This window comes from Pundamilia nyererei, unplaced genomic scaffold, assembly GCF_000239375.1.
Source record: "Pundamilia nyererei isolate P.nyererei 1_Seehausen unplaced genomic scaffold, PunNye1.0 scaffold00047, whole genome shotgun sequence".
Classification (NCBI taxonomy): Eukaryota; Metazoa; Chordata; class Actinopteri; order Cichliformes; family Cichlidae; genus Pundamilia; species Pundamilia nyererei.
The window spans coordinates 1,572,111-1,589,675 of NW_005187448.1; the positions used below are offsets into that span (position 1 = coordinate 1,572,111).

At 40.4% G+C, this 17,565-nt stretch overlaps 1 protein-coding gene across 1 annotated transcript in view; it reads left to right on the forward strand.

The window, feature by feature from the left end:
- LOC102211783 (protein FAM19A2-like) overlaps nt 1-17,565 on the forward strand; it is an 80,067-nt gene that overhangs the window by 30,718 nt on the left and 31,784 nt on the right. The window contains exon 2 of the mRNA XM_005732532.1: nt 2,316-2,416. Coding sequence (XP_005732589.1) covers nt 2,317-2,416 — 100 coding nt within the window. The 5' untranslated portion in view covers nt 2,316. The remainder of the gene's footprint in view (nt 1-2,315; nt 2,417-17,565) is intronic.

The window sequence follows — 17,565 nt, forward strand, 5'->3', positions numbered from 1 at the left end:
ACACACACACACACACACACACACACACACACACACACACACACACACACACAAAGATTTAAAATGTGACATATGAAAGATGTTAACCAGAGGATCAAAGAATATGAAAGACATCACATGTAATGAAATCACATAAAAAGTGTCTCAAAAAGTGATTTAGAGCTTTACTAATTCTGCACATTTTATTTCCTCAGGTAGGTCATTCCAAAGTTGAGAGGCCCCAAAAACAGAAGCACAATCACTTTTAGATTTTATTCTTGACTATGATTTAGCCAAAAGGGCCCCATGTGAGGATCTAAGGCTTGAAGTTAGCTCATACAGGGTCAACATTTCATCCAAGTAGCTTGGGGCCAGATTGCAACATCGTTAAAAAGTGATGATTAAAATCTTAAAATCAATTCTAAATCGTACAGGGAGCCAATGGAAAAAAGCCAGGAATTGAGTGATGTGATTGCTGTCTGCTAATACCAGTAAGAAGCTGTGCTGCTGAATTCTGAACCAGCTGCAGGCAAGAGAGTAACTTTTCATTCATGCCAGACAGGAGAGAGTTGCAGTAGAGAAAATAAATATGTGGATGGCTTTCTCCAGGTCTCGGTGTGAAAGTTTTATTTGTTTTCCACTAGACATACTTCTAATTTCTAGGAAGCAAGACTGAACAGCTTTATACATGTGTGATTCAAACCTAGGAACAAAATCAATTTGAACTTCGTTTCTGCAACAGGCTCTACCTTAGTTCAATAAAGAGAAATGGAAGAACTCACTTGGAAGAACTGAACATTGTTTATTGAGAAATTATTATATTTGGTGGTTAGACTCTGATGACCCATCATGGCAGAATGGAGTCCCAGCGGCGATTTAGGACAGGACTCCCCGGAGTCTAGATGCTGGTGGTGGTGAAGACGAAGACTGAGGCTTGGATACATCTCTGAGGTGTCTGTGAGTTGGAGATGGGCAGGAGGTGGGTTGCACGAATGAGTTTGAAAGGGAAAATGATGGAGATCACAGATGTAAATCACATAAAGCAGAGGTTGATTGGCTCAAAGAGGGCAGGAAAGAAGATGATTGGACTAGAGTAATGATGACATTGAGACTGACAGCGTGGGAAAGTGGGAGTGATTTAAAGAATAGAAAAGCAACCTGACACCCAGAAAACCAGCCAGATGAGTGATTACAGATCTTCCTTACTGAACTTATGCCCAAGCTTCATTAGACAGAACTCGAAGAGAGCTTTCAGTGATTTTAAGACAGTTTTCTGAGATTGAATATAGCTGTTTTATGGCGTTAGGTTGAAGGTGCAGCCCCACAGCAAAAGATTATCCTCAGGACTTTCTGCCAACAAGGAAACCCTTTCACCACAGAGTTTAAACGGTAATAACTTCAATCCAAAACCATGGACTCGAGTCCCAACCAGACTTTACCCTAATCATCTGCCAAATAGGAAAAAATAAGTGTAAATGTAAAAAGGTTTGTGTTGAACATGGTTTAACCAGCAGTCTTCTGAGTGATAGTCCCGTGTTTCAGACATCCACCAAGCCCGGCTCTTAATGTGGACTGCGTTAGGTGCTTTTTGTGTACTTGCAGTCAGTTATGTGGTTCAGGTGGTAGAATGAATGTGTATGGATTGGTCCTCTGCTCATCCAGCCCGCATGCCAATCAAGTATCCTTAGGCAAGAGACTTAACCCCAAGTTGCCCTCAATAGATCCTTTAGAGCAGTGGTTCTTAACCTTGTTGGAGGTACCGAACCCCACCAGTTTCATGTGCGCATTCACTGAACCCCTCTTTAGTGAAAAATAAAATATGATGTTTTTCAAATTCAAGACATAGATATGTTTTTTACTCTGCACAAAATGAGCCATGCATGTCATGGCGGAGGCTCTGCCGAACCCCTAGGGTTCGATCGAACCCAGGTCAAGAACCACTGCTTTAGAGTATGACTGTGTGAATGTTGCTCTTTACACCACCTGACTTCTTAAAGTGTTTCTACCAAAACGCCTAACATGTTATTGTGCGAGAACGTTCTGGTGAATTCATGGGAAACACTGAACTAACCTTTGCGCTTCAGCTGATGCTTTTTTCACTTCATGCATGAACATATACAGCAGTGTGTGGTGCTTGATTAGGTTCAGACTTGCATAAATGAGAAAGGTGGTGCCCAATTAGGTAGAGGGGGATAGAGAGTCACTAATAACAGTTCTGCAGTGAGAATCAAATGAATGTTTTTTGCATATATACAAGTAAAGCAATGCATTCTCTAAATTTGTCTCTTCTCTTCTGTCCACTAACAACATTTGTGTGCTTACTTTCCCTTTGACAGAATGCGGGAACGGGGTCCTTGCATTTGTGGAGTAGGTGTGTGGAGTCTGCTGCTATCTCTTTGTCTGGCCTCCCTCACACATGCACACAGAAGCCACACAGGTAGGTAGCTGTATATCTATATGTCCGCTTGTGTACTGTATATTCACCTGTCGGTGGGTCATTGTCTGTTTACAACATCCACAATATTGGCTCTATTGTAGATTACCTCTGCAGCCAATTTCTTTTCACATATTGTAAAGTTATAGTGAATACACCGCGTGCTACCTGAGGGAACACCGAGGTCGGATTCACAATGAAATACGAGACCACCGAGGCAGATTGCCAGGAAGAACACACAAAACTTCTTTAATAAAAGAAAGGGGAGTACAAGTAATCCAACAAGAAAGGTCTTCCCAGTTCAGAGGCGTTCGCGTGCTCGCAGTCCCATCAGGGTGGGTGACTCTCAAAAATGCCTGGGGGTTACAGCACAGACAGTGAGAAGTGAGCTTTTGTGGATTAGAAATCCCTGGTTGTGTGATATCCTTCCCGTGTGATTCAAGTGGCTGAGTCACTACCGTGATTGAGCCCAAAGGCCTCGTACTACTTTTCAGTTCATTTCTCATGTGAAGGTTGGGTACTCGCCTCCCTGGTTCACAAAGATCACATGTGTGTGACACTGAAAATCCCATACCTCTAGGCAACAAAGATTTAAGGCGGAACACGTTATAGCTGCTACCTGTGCTGGAATAAGAGCTTTTTATGTTCCTGAGGTCATGCTGTTCAGTTACATGCACATACAGGCAGGAATGTGAATTCATTCTGTGTCGTCGTGAAGCTTTTACAGTTACGATTTTTATTAGGGGTATGTCAGAGTGCTGGACTTACAGGCTTTATTGGCTGTAGGCTTGCAGTGAAGGTCATTATAATGTAAGCTGTTCTTAATCACTTTTAATTCTCAAGCAGCATAAGTAAGTTTGAAAGGCTGGTGCCTCTCAATCCAAGTCAGTTCAGTACAAGTCTATTTTATTTATGTAGCACTAACTGACAACAACAGCCACCTCAAGGCATTTTATATCATAAGGTAAAGACCCGACAATATGACCCTACAAATGTGTAAGCACTTGGTGACAGTGCGAAGAAACCTTTGGAATCTGCTGTGGTTGGATGACCGGATCAGGGGAGGTAGACAGGACAAAAGACACCCTGTGGAAGCCAAAGTAAATAGTAACTAATTATTAAATGGATAATGAGTGAAAAAGATGGGAACCCCCCAGGAGCCCCTGCCCAAGTGTTGTTCAGTGTAACTAAGGAAGGACTCTGGGCCACCGGATCTAGACTTATCTATATGATTTCTAAAAAAGGAAAGTTTTAAGCCTAATCCTAAAAGCGGAAAGGCTGTCTGTCTCCCGAGCTAAAGGATCTACTTTTAAATATTCCAGGAACCACAAGTATTACCCAGAAAAATCCATTTCAAGATTTGTGGGGCAGATTTGGATGTAACTAATAAAATGAAAAAAACAAGCAAAAACCTTACCCAACCAAACTCAATAATTGAAAATGACAAAATCACCTAAGGATAAAAGCAGGAAGTGATTTTAGTGTCGCGTGTTCGGTTTGACTTCATATAATATGCTGTGATGGCTTGAAAATGTTACGCTGTGCCTTCGGCTTTCATGTTGTGATAAGTGTTGTGCACCAGCTGCCCTTCATCTGAACTGGCTGTCGTTGTCATTTTTGGTGCTGCGTATCTAACGTGAGCGACGTGAAGGATATTTATATTGCAGCCGGTGTATTTACGTCTTAACATCTGCCTCGTGCAGATGTTCCATTAAGGGATGACTGAAAGGGAGAATGATTGATGAGTCTGAATCTTTTCTTTAATCTGGCATCTTAGGTGGACGTGCGCCCCTCCTTTGGCCTTCCTTGTACAAACTGAAAATTTCTCATAATGTTATCGCTTCTTGGAGACAAGAAGGGTTTTTTTGTGAGATTGTGTGTGTGTGTAGTAAATGTGTGTCCTTGTTGAAATGTGAGTACCTATATCCATGGCTTTGCGTGTGTGTTTTGTGGCTGTTTGTGTGTAAGATTGACTCTCCTGTTCTCTGGCTGCCAGGCATCATCTCCTCTCAAAGAGACATTTTTGACAAGGCAAGGGCAAACATTTTCATAAATGGAAGGATCGTGAAAAGACATTGAGAGGGGACGGAGACACCTTCTCACTGTGGTGCTTCACCAGGCTTTCAGCGAAGTGCTGAGGTCTGCACAAAGCTACGAGAAAAACAGCGAGTGAGGCAGATAAATAGAAAAGTCACAAGATGAGGAAAAGTTTAGAATTTGCACTTTTGTGTTTTTCTTTTGTCACATTTTGCTTTGAAACGGTGGCAGCAAAGGCGGCGTTTGTCTGCCCGTGTGCATTGTGACCGTTCTTCTGTTAATGGGTAATTGATTGTAAAGTAGGTTGTGATCAGTGAGTTACAGCATTATCCAGTTGCAGGGTGTCTGAGTGAGGAAAAACAGACGAGTAATCAGATAATTACTGAATACAATCCTTTAGGTCACCTCAAGGTTGTCGCTCTCACTAATTCAAAACACACCCTCTGTCTCTTTCTCTTTGGCACATGCATTCACAGAGGTACACACACACACACACACACACACACACACACACACACACACACACACACACACACACACACACACAGGCATGTAAAGTAAATTTGATTACAATGTTGGGAGTCACTAAAGCTATTCGGTTTTGCTTTCATTATAAGAGTACCCCAGTGAGCGGCTGTGGTCACTGCCATTACAGCTCCCCGTTCTCTCTTTAAACGTTCAAGTCAAATCAATTCGTGGCTGCCGGTTTCATTTCTGAAGCAATGATTTACATTTTCTTGGACAATCTCTACAGTGAGAATTTGGGATAATCAAAAGCTAATGTAGATTCATGCTGACTATGTAAAGTGTTGTCAGCACAGACTATTTATAATTGGGCGATGTAGCTACTATGACATCACCAATTGATTTGGGCCATTTTGAAGCTTTGACTTGAATATTGGCTATTGCCATTTTTTTCTGTAAATACGGTAGTTCAGATTCAGAGTTCGAGCACGCTGCACAGTCATACTGGGTCTGTCAGTCACCAGATGGCTGCCCCTCCCTGAACAGGTTTCTTTAGAAGGGAGTTTTTCCTTCCCTGTGTCACCATTTGCTTGGTTGCATGGGGCGTTTTCTCTTTATTACTGTGGGTCTTTTTAATATAGGGGGCCTTGTGGTGACTTTGGTTGTGATTTTGCACTATATAAATAAACCTGAATTGAATTGAAACAAGACAAAATAATTTGCCAGGAGTGCTGTAGAGTTGTAGTTTTATCTGTGCAGAATAGCAGCACAAATATTTTATTTAACTGCCTGAAAAAACACCAAAAGCTGCAGTTAATTAATGCATGAAAACCAGGAGAAATGATACATTGGAGGCTAACGTGAATCATCCATAAAACTGTACAGCAAACGAGTGTATCCGTCAAATGCATAGGCACATTGAAATTACATTACATTTAAAGATATGTGTTGAGTAAACACGAGTGATGAAGGCTTCAGGAAAATGATGAACATACTGGACAAATGGTACGTTAACCTCTTGGGCAGGTATGTTTCTAAAGTGCACCGTGAGTGAAACCTGGTTATCGAGTACTTTATTCATATCCATCATGCAGGTACAGTGAAAGGAGTAAAAAAACTGATTTATTTATTCAGTTTTTTTTAGCTTCTATTTTTTTATTGTTCTTTCTGAAAATTGTCTGAATTTAGGTAATGATTGACCTATTTTAAAGCGGTTATATGTTCAAAACAGCAGTCCGTTTACCTGAGAGACAAAGCAAGGAGCTCGGTTTGTGTGCTTCGATCAGCGGTTCTCTTGTTGCAAGAAGTGAATCCGATTCAAGTTAACAGTGAGTGGATTCCACCTTACCTAACACCAGCCAGCCATGATGGCAATACATCAAATGTCTCCCGGCTAGGTTTTACTTCAGCCAGCATTAACACGTTTGTGTGAATATGTGTGCATGCGCATTCTTGAATTCATTTCACAAGGCATGTAGAGACAAGACAGGAACAGCAACCTCAGGAGAAGAACTGATGGAACTGAGAAGTGGTTGAAGAAGTCTCAGGATATAAGTGTGTGTCTGCAGGAGAGTGTGTGTGTGTGTGTCTTTGTAGTTTCTGTTCTTTTTTGTATCTCTCAAGCCAGAGTAGAAAAATAGAAAATGATGCCTTTTCTATGCCATTAGTGCCTCTCCATCTGTTAAACCACCAATCCTGTTTATTCTGCCTTATTCGCACATTTTATTATACCGAAATGTGTAACACCTAGACCACAGAGCGCTTACACTTAGTAGACTATAGATCTCCTACAATGAAGAGATCTTATTTGCAGTCTAGGCCTTGGTTAAATGACTCAGTGGTTCTGCCGATAGTCTTGAAGAAACAGCTTGGCTTGGACTTTGAAGTAAAGCGGAACAGCGATTATGCTGATCACTTCACCACACACTGTCGAGTCATTGATTCTCAGTCTATAGGCTGCAATCTCTATACATCGTCACTCATTAGAGACTACTAAGAACTTAAGTTACTCTGAAAGGCATTGTGACTGCCAAGACAGGAAAATACAGATGTAAGGAGAAAGACATAGAAGGCGAAGTCACATGTGCTAAACTACTCTCGCACATGCTCAGAGGGACATGTGCATTCAGTCAGGCACGCCGACAGACCCTCTGTAGATCCACATGGAAGGACACACACAAATAAAAAACCCACGTGCACACACATCTATATGCATACATGGCCAAGGAGGCTCTCTAATGTGATGTGCAGAGACAGGCTGTCTGCCCTCCTTAGTGGCTGCTCCACAGTAAAGCTGCACTCCATGCTTGGTCTACAACACGGTTCCATATGGCTTGTGAAAAATTCAAGCTGAAAATTACAAATGTGAAATTTTTCATGCTGACAAACATCCCAGCACTTCCTTCCACTTTTAAATCACAGGTCACGAGTTAAAGAATTCATGCATGAGAGAGAAAGAGACCAAATTAATGAAATCAGTAATTACTGACAGTGAGACAGACGATCAGAAGAACATTATACTGTCACTTATTATACTTTTAATGTGGCCTGCTCTGCTCACACTGGGAAAGAATATTTCCTTCTTTTAAAATCTTCTTCTTCCTAAATGTTTTAAATTAAGCATGTGGCCCAGACTGTGCATTTTAGTGCAGCCGCACAGTTGTGCAGCGGTTAGCAATGTTACCTCCCAGCCAGAAGGTTCCTGGTTCAGCACCTCTGTGTGGAGTGTGCATGTTCTCACTCTCCCTGCGTGGGTTTCCTCTGGGTACTCTGGTTTCTTCCCACAGTCCAAACACCCGCATGTTAGGTTAATAGGTGATTGTAAATTGGCCACGGATGTGAGGTAGATAAAGTGCTTGGAAATGTGCAGAATAAAAAGCGTTGCATGACTGTGTGGTTAAAAAGTGCTTTGAGCAGTCAGTAGGACCAGACAGCGCTAGATAAACGTGAGCACAGTGCTTTGCACATCGTTTCATCTCTGATGAGAATAATAATAAACTCAGCACATTGTAAATCTCTTTGAAATCCAATAAATAAATGCAAATGTAGCAGACGCTTTCAGTCCCTTTCCCTCTGTAAATACAACTTTATTGAAATTGAGACGTGCTGACCCAGGGCAATTAAAAATGATCATTGAACAATAAACACACGAGAATAATAAATATAATAAACGCCAGAATCTTCCTTCACTAACTGTGATACAACTCTACAGCATGAGAGCAACAACGAAGCCAAGACTTTCGTCTACAGTTATAAGCTAAAATAACAGTGGGGGTGGAATACGCATGTGTACGAGGCACCATAGAGGGATCACACTGCCAGGAACTTGGCTGGATCCTACTTTCCATCTTTAAAGCCCTCTTACTCCATCATCCACACCTGCTTCACCTGTTGAATGAATATCATTTTTGTTGGGAAATGAAACAAAAGATTGCACATTGCTTGAAACTGAGGTTGTGCATGTGTGTGTTCCCATATAATTACATTGCAACATCTGACTGATGACAGACGTGGAGTCATCGGTGGTGGCGAGTGGCAGACAGGGAGAAAATCACTTTTAATTACCCATTTTAAATATCACTGTCTCACAAATAGCTGCTGACATTAACATCAGTCAGTGCGGTAATCATAAAATAATTATTTTATGAGCAGGAAGCTGCATAGCAATGAATACTGTTTGTTAGAGCAGTATTTATGATTTCACACAATTATTAAGTTTCAGTTACATCGTATTTTGTCACTCTGGTTTCCACTGAACACCGACTGTCCTGCTGCCTCACAGCAAGAGAGACACATGTTATTTATGATCTGCCCATTTGTTCGGCAGTTTGGGTTTTACGTAGCCTCTGGCTAGCTTTTCTTTTTCTCCCTCGCTCTATATCAGCGGTTACAGTTGACAAATTTCATAACTGAATAACTGAATTAGCATATACTCTCCTTCACCAATCACCGTGTCCTTGGTAATGCGCGTATTGTTTTAAGCCATTAACGTGCCAGGAGTGTATCTGATGATTGGCTACAGGCCTTCTAGACTTTTGGAGTTTGTCACAGGATCATCTTCTGTACTTATTCCTGCTCAAACAAGATTCCACCGATATTCTGGAGAAATGTGTTTCTAATGTCTGTCAGGCAGGCTGCCTGTTTGCTGAAATATTGAACAAGAAGATCACAAAGCAATCAAAATGGTTTTTCTACTGGAGGACAGTGTGTTTATAGCTGGGGGTTTTTTTTCTTTTTTTTTTTTACCAAGTGTAGCAAATGAATATCTATAAAAGCAGAAAGGTGAAGCCAGACAGCAAGATGAACTCTGCTTAGAGGCAGCGTGATTCATGGCCTCTGCCTAAAGAACCAGAGTAGCACATAAACAAGAAATGGATTGTGAGGCTGTGATTGTGTTACTAAGGACTAGCACCATGCTCTTTATAGTGTATGTATATATGAAAATATTCTGTCTGGTAACTGAAACCCTTTCAGAGGCTTGTTAAAGGACATATATAGAGAAAACTAAATGTTTTTAGGCATGTAGACATGGTTAAGAAGAGTCGCTGGAGTTCAAACAAAGCATCAGAATGGGGACAAAAAGTGGTTTAAGGGACTGGATGTGGCACAGGGTTTGGTGCCAGACATGCTAGATTTTGGAAAAATGCTGATTTGTATAAAACCATCTCAATCCATCTGACATATGGGGAATAGTAAAAAAGAAGAAGAAGAAGAAGAAGAAGCCCAAAACAAACAAACAAAAAAAGTGAGAGGAAATCTAATAACTACTTGCCACAGCCAGTTATGCAGAAGCACGTATTTAAATTCCCAAACGGAAAGTATCAAAAGTTCAGTCTTGTGGTGATTAGGGATGGGAATCGAAAACGTTCCCACTGTTTCAATTCCTTGGAAGTGTTTGCCATTTTTGCAAACGATTCTCTTATCGATTCCAGTCGCCCCAAATGACGTCACCACGTTGCGGAGCGTCATTTACCTGGCAGGAAACACGGCGGCTCAAACGCTCAAAAGTTTGGTTACACTTTACGAGAACGGATGAAAACAGGGCAACTTGCAATACTTGCAAAGTAGAGATTTCATTTAAGGGAGGAAACACTACGAATATGCAAAAGCATTTGCTCACAAAACACACGATGACCTTAAATGAATGTCGTGTTTTTAATTCCGGACTCGTGAATCTCAACCCAGCAGCAGCGGTAACGTTTGCACGTCCTCTCCCGTTAATGCGGCAGGTAAATAATCAACTAACAGTGCATATTATGTTAGTGCGATCTGCCTTATTACAAACCTGCCATTACTGTGCATTTAGTGACCATGATGAGACAGACAGAGTCCGGCTCAGATGCTGGCAGTTCTCGCTGCAGTCTGCCGGTAGCGTCTCCTTTCAGGCAGGATAGACGAATGTCACCGAGCAGTGACTCAGTTTGTGGTCAAAGGCTTGCACCCGTTTGCCACAGCAGATGATTTTCAGTAAGTGAATGTGTTTAATTGTAGGCAGGGACATTACTGGATATTCTTGTGTAATAGAATAATTTATGTTACACTTTGTTATTGCTACAGAAGAATATTTATTTTATTATTTTACATTTACAATGTTTTTTCCTGGGGACCCTGTGACACCCCATTGAAGAGCCGTAGGCTGGATCTCTAAAGCTCTCAGTGTTGGGTTTGTAAGGCCATGTTACTCCTAAATTTCTATCTTGTTCAAAGAGAAGATATAAAACAAAGTTCTAAGCTAATCGACCTTAGTGTTCTCCTTTTTAAAAAGAATCGATAAAGAATCGAATCTTTAAACAGAATCAAAAATGGAATCGGAATCGTGAAAATCTTATCAGTACCCATCCCTAGGTGTGATGGAAGTGTTTGTTTGTCCTGGCACACATTGATCCTCTTGAGCAACATTTAAATACTCTCCTTGAATGTAGTTGCTTTGCCTTTATAACCACAGCACACATCATCTCAGAAGTGTTTTTCTGACAATAAATTTACTATTAAAAAAGTATCAGTACAGCTGGAGCACCTTTTAGATGTTTGAAGAATCACCTCATAAAAACTGCTTTTACAAATCTGCAAAAGGTGTGTGTTGTTTTTAGACCAGCTTCTCTGAACAACGTTAGTAGCACCTTCTTGAATTTATGTCAGAACGAATTACAGCAGTTCTGAAGGTAAAACTGAGGCCAACCAAGTTTCTTACTAATGACTGGTGCTACCTCAAATTCAAGAATACTGTTCTTCAGCTTGATTGGAACAAAATGTAAACCATAGAGTGGTGCTAAAGAATTATTCACAAATCTTACAGGTCAGCTTCAATGTTTCAAAAATCACTGATAATTGTTCAAATCGCTGATGAAATGACAAAGTCAGGAACTGACTCACGCTGGCAGTTCCTGCTGCGTTTCTATGAATGCAGTGTTATCAGATTAAATGCTCCTGCAAACACACATAAAAACACACTGTGCTCTATCATTACCCACGTATGATCTCCTACTTTATGGTGCCTTGCAACGCTGGCAAAACGAGATCTTTTTTTAAAATTTCCAAAAAACTGCAAAAAAGCTCAGATGATTATGAGAAAAACACTAAAAATTAATTACGTTTGGGTTAAAGTCACACCGTTCAGCTGTACCTGAGCTAAAGAGCTGCTAATGCTGTTGTTGTTGTTGGTGTTGTCAGTTCCATTTTTGGATTTTAACGAAGGGTTGCCGAAGCAGGTACTTCCTCATGTTTGATTCAGCCGAGTTTGTGGGATCTTTCTCTTGTTAGGCGAACGTGTAAAATGTTTCAACGTTTGAAAGGAGTAAAAATACCCTAAATCTCATTCTTTTAGTTTGGAATTTAAGGTTTTGTTTTACTAAAGTGAACCAAAATACACAAAAATTAAAGTATTAATTTTTCATTAATGTTGAATTAATATTAATACTTACAGGTGGCAAATATGAGGAATTTATGACAGTATTGAAGTGTTGTATTGGTTACACATGGTTATGTAATAAATCTCAACAGTTACAAATTTGACTTTCTTTAAAATCTATTGAAATCATTGTGACTTTATGAGAACTTTATGTTATGTTCTCACGTCTTGAATGAAACAGGACAGTGTGTGATAGTCGATGCATTTCTCCAAAAACAAGTACTGTGGAGCCTAAAATAATAAACTCCCTCTGTTCTTATAATTTCATAATTTAAAATTCAGTTACATCTAAATAGATCTGTAGATCTAGATGCTAAATTTGAAATAAAATGAAGATAGAATTGATTTCCCCCCTTCTCCATCAACCCTTCCGAGGTAATGTTAGATGGATGCACTGGTGTCTCTTTGTGCTGTGCTGATTACGTGTTTGGACTAATTGGTGTAAATAGAAAGTTTCCTTTCCCCGCACAGTGAGATTTCCTCACTGGGGTCCTCTCATTGCATTCATTAGAGGAAATCGTTACCTTTTAGCTCTCTAGCTAACCCTGCCTAGACCCACCTTGGTACAGTTTGCTTTCTTAAGTAAAAGCATAAAGCCTCTATTGACTTTGTTTTAGCCACTGACTGGAACTAGGATAGTTACCTGTTTTACTTATTTGAGGAAATCCAGTTTCCCTTTGCAAAAGACACCCAAGGACGTCTTGCATATGCGCACAGGACAATACAATATCAATATGAATTAGCAGTTTGTTAAGGAAATACTATAAAAAAGGCAAAGAGTAGCTTTGATTGAATTTTTTAGACTTCGCTTTCCATCATGTCCTTGTGTCCGCTGGTCTTTGGTTTTCAAGTCTCCTTCTCTCTCCCGTGTTGTTCCGCCGCTGCTGCTTTCCTCTCTTTTGCCCTCTGTTTCATTTTCTCTCTTTCCTCCTCTTCCCAACTTTTACTTTATTTCACAGCTATTAAACCAGGAAATTTCAATCAGGTAGCACAGCGTGAATTTTTGCCGGGGCAGGAGAGAACGGGTGAACTTTTATTTAATGTAGCCGTTCTTTCTTTTCTCCTCTCCACCTCCATCTCGTCTCTCTTTTCTTCCGCAGCTGAACTCAACCTTGGCTCTTTATAGTTTATGATTCAATTTCCAATTTGTCCTCCAGAGGTATTTACCTGGTGGGTGGCGCAGCGCTTTTGTACTTATGTGTTTGTACAATGCTCGCCTTTGGTATTCATGGGAACACCGTCTTACAGACACATGCATTTGAATTTCCAATTCTGCGTCAGCAGAACTTTTGGCTCTGTTTTACATGAGTCACATTGAGACAGGAATCATCCTTTTAACTAAGAGTCGGGCTGAAATATGTATAACCAATATATACAATTTCCTTTTATTAGAGTCAAGGATGACCAGAGTAGCTTCGAAGAGGCTTGGGTGTTCTTGATTAAAGACACCTAGCAGACAAACTTTTTATGTTATATAATGGAAATCTAGCAAGGAATTCAAGTAGATTTCCAGGTGAAAGGTGTAAATAATAAAGATGGTGAAAGGTATCATATACAAATCTTTTAAACAACTAACTAAACTATAAACTAGCACCACAAAACAATTTTGTGACTTACTGCAGTGATGCTTCACAGTCTTCTGTTGAATACTGATACTAGATAGGAAAATGCTTTGAACAGGATATCTGCTAGTTGTAATGACAAAGTCATATGACCTGGCCCAGAAAATCTAAATCCGCATCCTGATTATATCACTTTCAAAGCCACGTTCATATCCACAGACTGCTAACACAACTATGATTTCATACCGCTTCGTGAAAGTTTAGGTAGCTTTGCTATGTGACCAGGATTTCTTTGCATGTCCCACTTGGACAAAACTCCAAGGCAGACCCAGGACACACTGCAGAGATTACTGCTCTCAGCTGGTTTGGGAAAGCTTTGGTGTCCCTCCAACAAAAAAAAATATGCAGACTCTTTGCCTCAAAGAAAAATATGTAAAGCATACTGAAAATAATGAAGGTAGGGCAACTTATTCATTATGAGCACCCTGTACAATCTAATTAGTTACAGTATGTAACTATAAATAAAAAATAATAATTAAAAACACATCTCGTAATGCAGTTAAAATCCGCCCAACTTTTTATTTACACTGTTCTGCAGTGTCCAGCATATCCAGCAAGGTGGTTGGTTCTGCAGCCAGTGCTCCTTGCAGCAGCTATGGAGTTGCAGAACATTGTCCCCCTGCCACTGTTGAACTGGGAGTTGAAGATCTCCTGAACCTCTACCAGGCGCCCCCAGTCTACACTATATGTTTGAGTGTGCCAGGTGTGTCCGGCATCCTCCCCCGCCACCTGATCCAACTCACCATCATGTGGTGATAGTTGATAGTTCAGCTCCTCTCTCAGTGTGCAGAACATACAGCCGCAGATACCCAAGCTGTTTATTGAGGTCAGCATCCCTCAACCTCCCAAATGTCCCCACAGGTGATATTCAGTGCCTCGATAGTCCTGACCGCCGCCCGACAAACAATAACACCATAACAGCATATTTTTAAAAAGGGCTATGCAACCATGGTCACTAACTTTTCATTCTGAATGCCTTCTATCTAGATGTAAAATCAATTCATTATTTCATTTTAATGACAAAGTGTCGATATACCTTTCAGATGATCTGCAGAATAATGTGGGTGCAAAACAAATTGTTCAAAGATTTGCGGACTTCACTATATACTGTGCAGATAGTTTGGTACCTCTAAACTAGGTTTGTGAGATATGATCTTTCAAGAAATGCAGACCAAACTGTTGTTGTTTGCGTTTACTTACGCAGCATGTCTTGTAGAATTTACTGGAGTCAACAACAAGAACTGCTGGAGTTCCTTTGAGGACAACAGCATAGTGCAGTCATATCTCACGTCTAATAACAGAAGACAGGAAAAGATCAGTAAACACTCTCACAAAGCACAAGCGAGAAGTAAAACAGGTTGGTCTAAAGTACGATTAAACTTTAGCATGATTAATCTAAATGACTCTGAAAATTACGAATATATATACGAAAACTAAAAAAAACACTCAATTGACATCTTTCTGTCCAACAGCTTACTGGGAGGAGTGCTGGTCCAGAGCCTCAAACCAAGCATACAAATATAAACTGTCAGATAATGAAGTCAAATATGAAATGAGGCAAAGCAGCACGTTGGAACCTATTTAAGTACAGAATAGAGTAAGTGTGCTTAGATACATTCCACCACTGAAAAGCAGCATCTCCAGCTTACTTAGTTGAAGTAAACTGAGTTGATCAGCTTTTAGTGCTAATAACAAGTTGATAATTACCGAGTTCACTCTACTTAATATTTTGAATAAGGCACATTATTAGGTTTTACAGTGTGTCTGTGTGAGACTATTGACTAGTCTACTGATTATTTGCAGTTTATTTTCTATGAGATTTGGTTCTGTTGTTCTCAGATTGAATTTCTTTTGTGTTAAAACAAAGCTCATAACAGCTGCTTTCTCTGGCTTGCTGTTACCATTATCTTGTCTTAGTCTGTACTCATTCATTGTTTTGTATGTTTGTCCCGTCCAGCTTTGAGTTTTTGGAGCTTTTCTCTGGTCTAGAGCACAAGAGCATCACGTACTGCACATAATGCTCACGTTCACACTTATAGTCAAATTAAAAACCTCCCATTACACCTCATGTTTGGACTGTAACCAGAAAGCTGAGCCCTTCAAAAACAGGATGTATTTCATTGAGTCAGTGGCTGTTTATTATTTGCATAGTTATGAATTGCCATTGAAAAATGCACCTCTGAATCGTATTGTATAATTTGTAAACAGGCATGCTCAGAGCACATCAAAGCCTTTTGCTTTACCTCCTTGGGGTCCATTTGCTCTCATATCGCTCCCTTTTCTTTTCCCCGTGTACACAGTTTCTGTGTTTGATCTCAGGAGATTCAGCAAATGACCAGGTGTTTGGAAAGCAAACAAACGGCTGGATGTTACCTTTTGAACCATTTACATATTTGTGTCTGTCAGGAAATGCAGGACTCCATCCAAAGCTTTTGTTTTCTCAGCCATGTGTACCAAGAAAGATCTGAATGGATTAATGCTACTAAACAGCAAATCATAAACCTAATTCCTGTTTAGCTTGGGTACATATGCACACTCCCAAGTGTGGCTTGTCTTCTGCTGGCTGGATGTAAAGTAGCATTGACTGGCCCTTTTTTTCTGTTTTCCCAGCAGAGCTTGTATGAAACACACTTCTCCTATATTGGAGCTTCGCATACGTTGACATGAAAAAGAATAAATGAGTTTAAACCTTCATTTAACAAGGCAGCCGCAGAAGCAGATTTCCAGTAGTGTTTGTGTTAGAATGATGCAGATAATGGACCGCCGCTATTAGAATCAAGTCTCCAAATGAAGAAGAAATTAAAGGGTCATCCTGGACCAAGACTAGAACATGTTTTGACATGAAGAATAAATTAAGCAAATAGGAACAAGCTGAAGGGAGCCGAGCACAGAGCAAGTATATATTTTCTTCCAGTTGCGTTTGCTTCAATATAAGTGTGATTTTGTAAAAGGCACATTTTGTGTATTTTCAAGTGAAGCAAACGTTACCGCATTGACAGGGTGTCTATTCTGGTTGCTATAATGCCGATGTTGATATATTGCGCAGTATGCATATGATTGTGCTTTTGTGTGTTTGCGCGGCTGTGAGGAACAGCTTCAGTATTCCTGACAGCAGCTCCAGAGTCATACATTGATGGATGGGGTGCTCTTTACTTTACTGATGTATGTGATCAGTGCTGATGCAAGGAAAGAGAACGAGACTGAAAGAGAGGGAGAGATGGCTGAGTTGTGCTGCCTCTGCAAATTTCATTCTTTCTCTTTCACGGTGCTTCCTTCTTTTCCAGTCTGTCTGCATTAATCCTCTCCTCTCTCGGAGAGTTTCCCACTCTGTTGATTCTGTCAGTATCTGCATATGCTTTATTCTCACCAGCATCATCGCCTTAACTAATATGACACAGTGTCTCCAAGCACAGCATATGCTGAACAGGGCAACTTTCAGCAGATTACTAGATTATAGATTAAGTGCAGAGAGTTGAGTATGTGAGAAAGTGTGTGTCTGTGTGTGTCTGTGCGTGGGTGTGTTTTGCACATCTCTTTCCGGTACATGTCTTTAAAGAGGACACAAACATCATGTTTGTCAAAGTGTCCAGGCTGGCCTCTCATGTAGCCTAAATGTGTTTAAGAGGCTTTTATTTTTAGTCTTTTGCTGTTGTGAGTTAAATAAAACAGCAGTAATGCAGCTTGACTAATCCTCTCATGCAACTAATCCTTGCAGAACACCACTGTAAATACTCTGTGGGCTGCATTAAAGCCCAAATCACTCAATCCCTCACTGAGTGTTTTATGCTTATTTTGGTTCAGATTAATAGAAATGCTTCAATTTTTCATCTGTGAGGGAGATATACAGAATCAACACGGCCTCCTGCTGGACTTCTGATATTTTTTGTGTGTCTGTCTGTCTTTGTACTGAAGCACATACAGTATTCAGTGTGAAAATCAATATGAGACTGCATGCTTGAGCTACACAGCGGTCGCAGAAATGGATCCGAGTTAACCCTTTGCAAAGAGGTTATGATGCCATATCTGTGGAACATGCCCTGAGATGACTTGTGTGGTTTTTATCTAAACTCAGTTCAAATTGAAACATCAGCTGGGTCAATTTAAAGGTAAACAAATGGCTT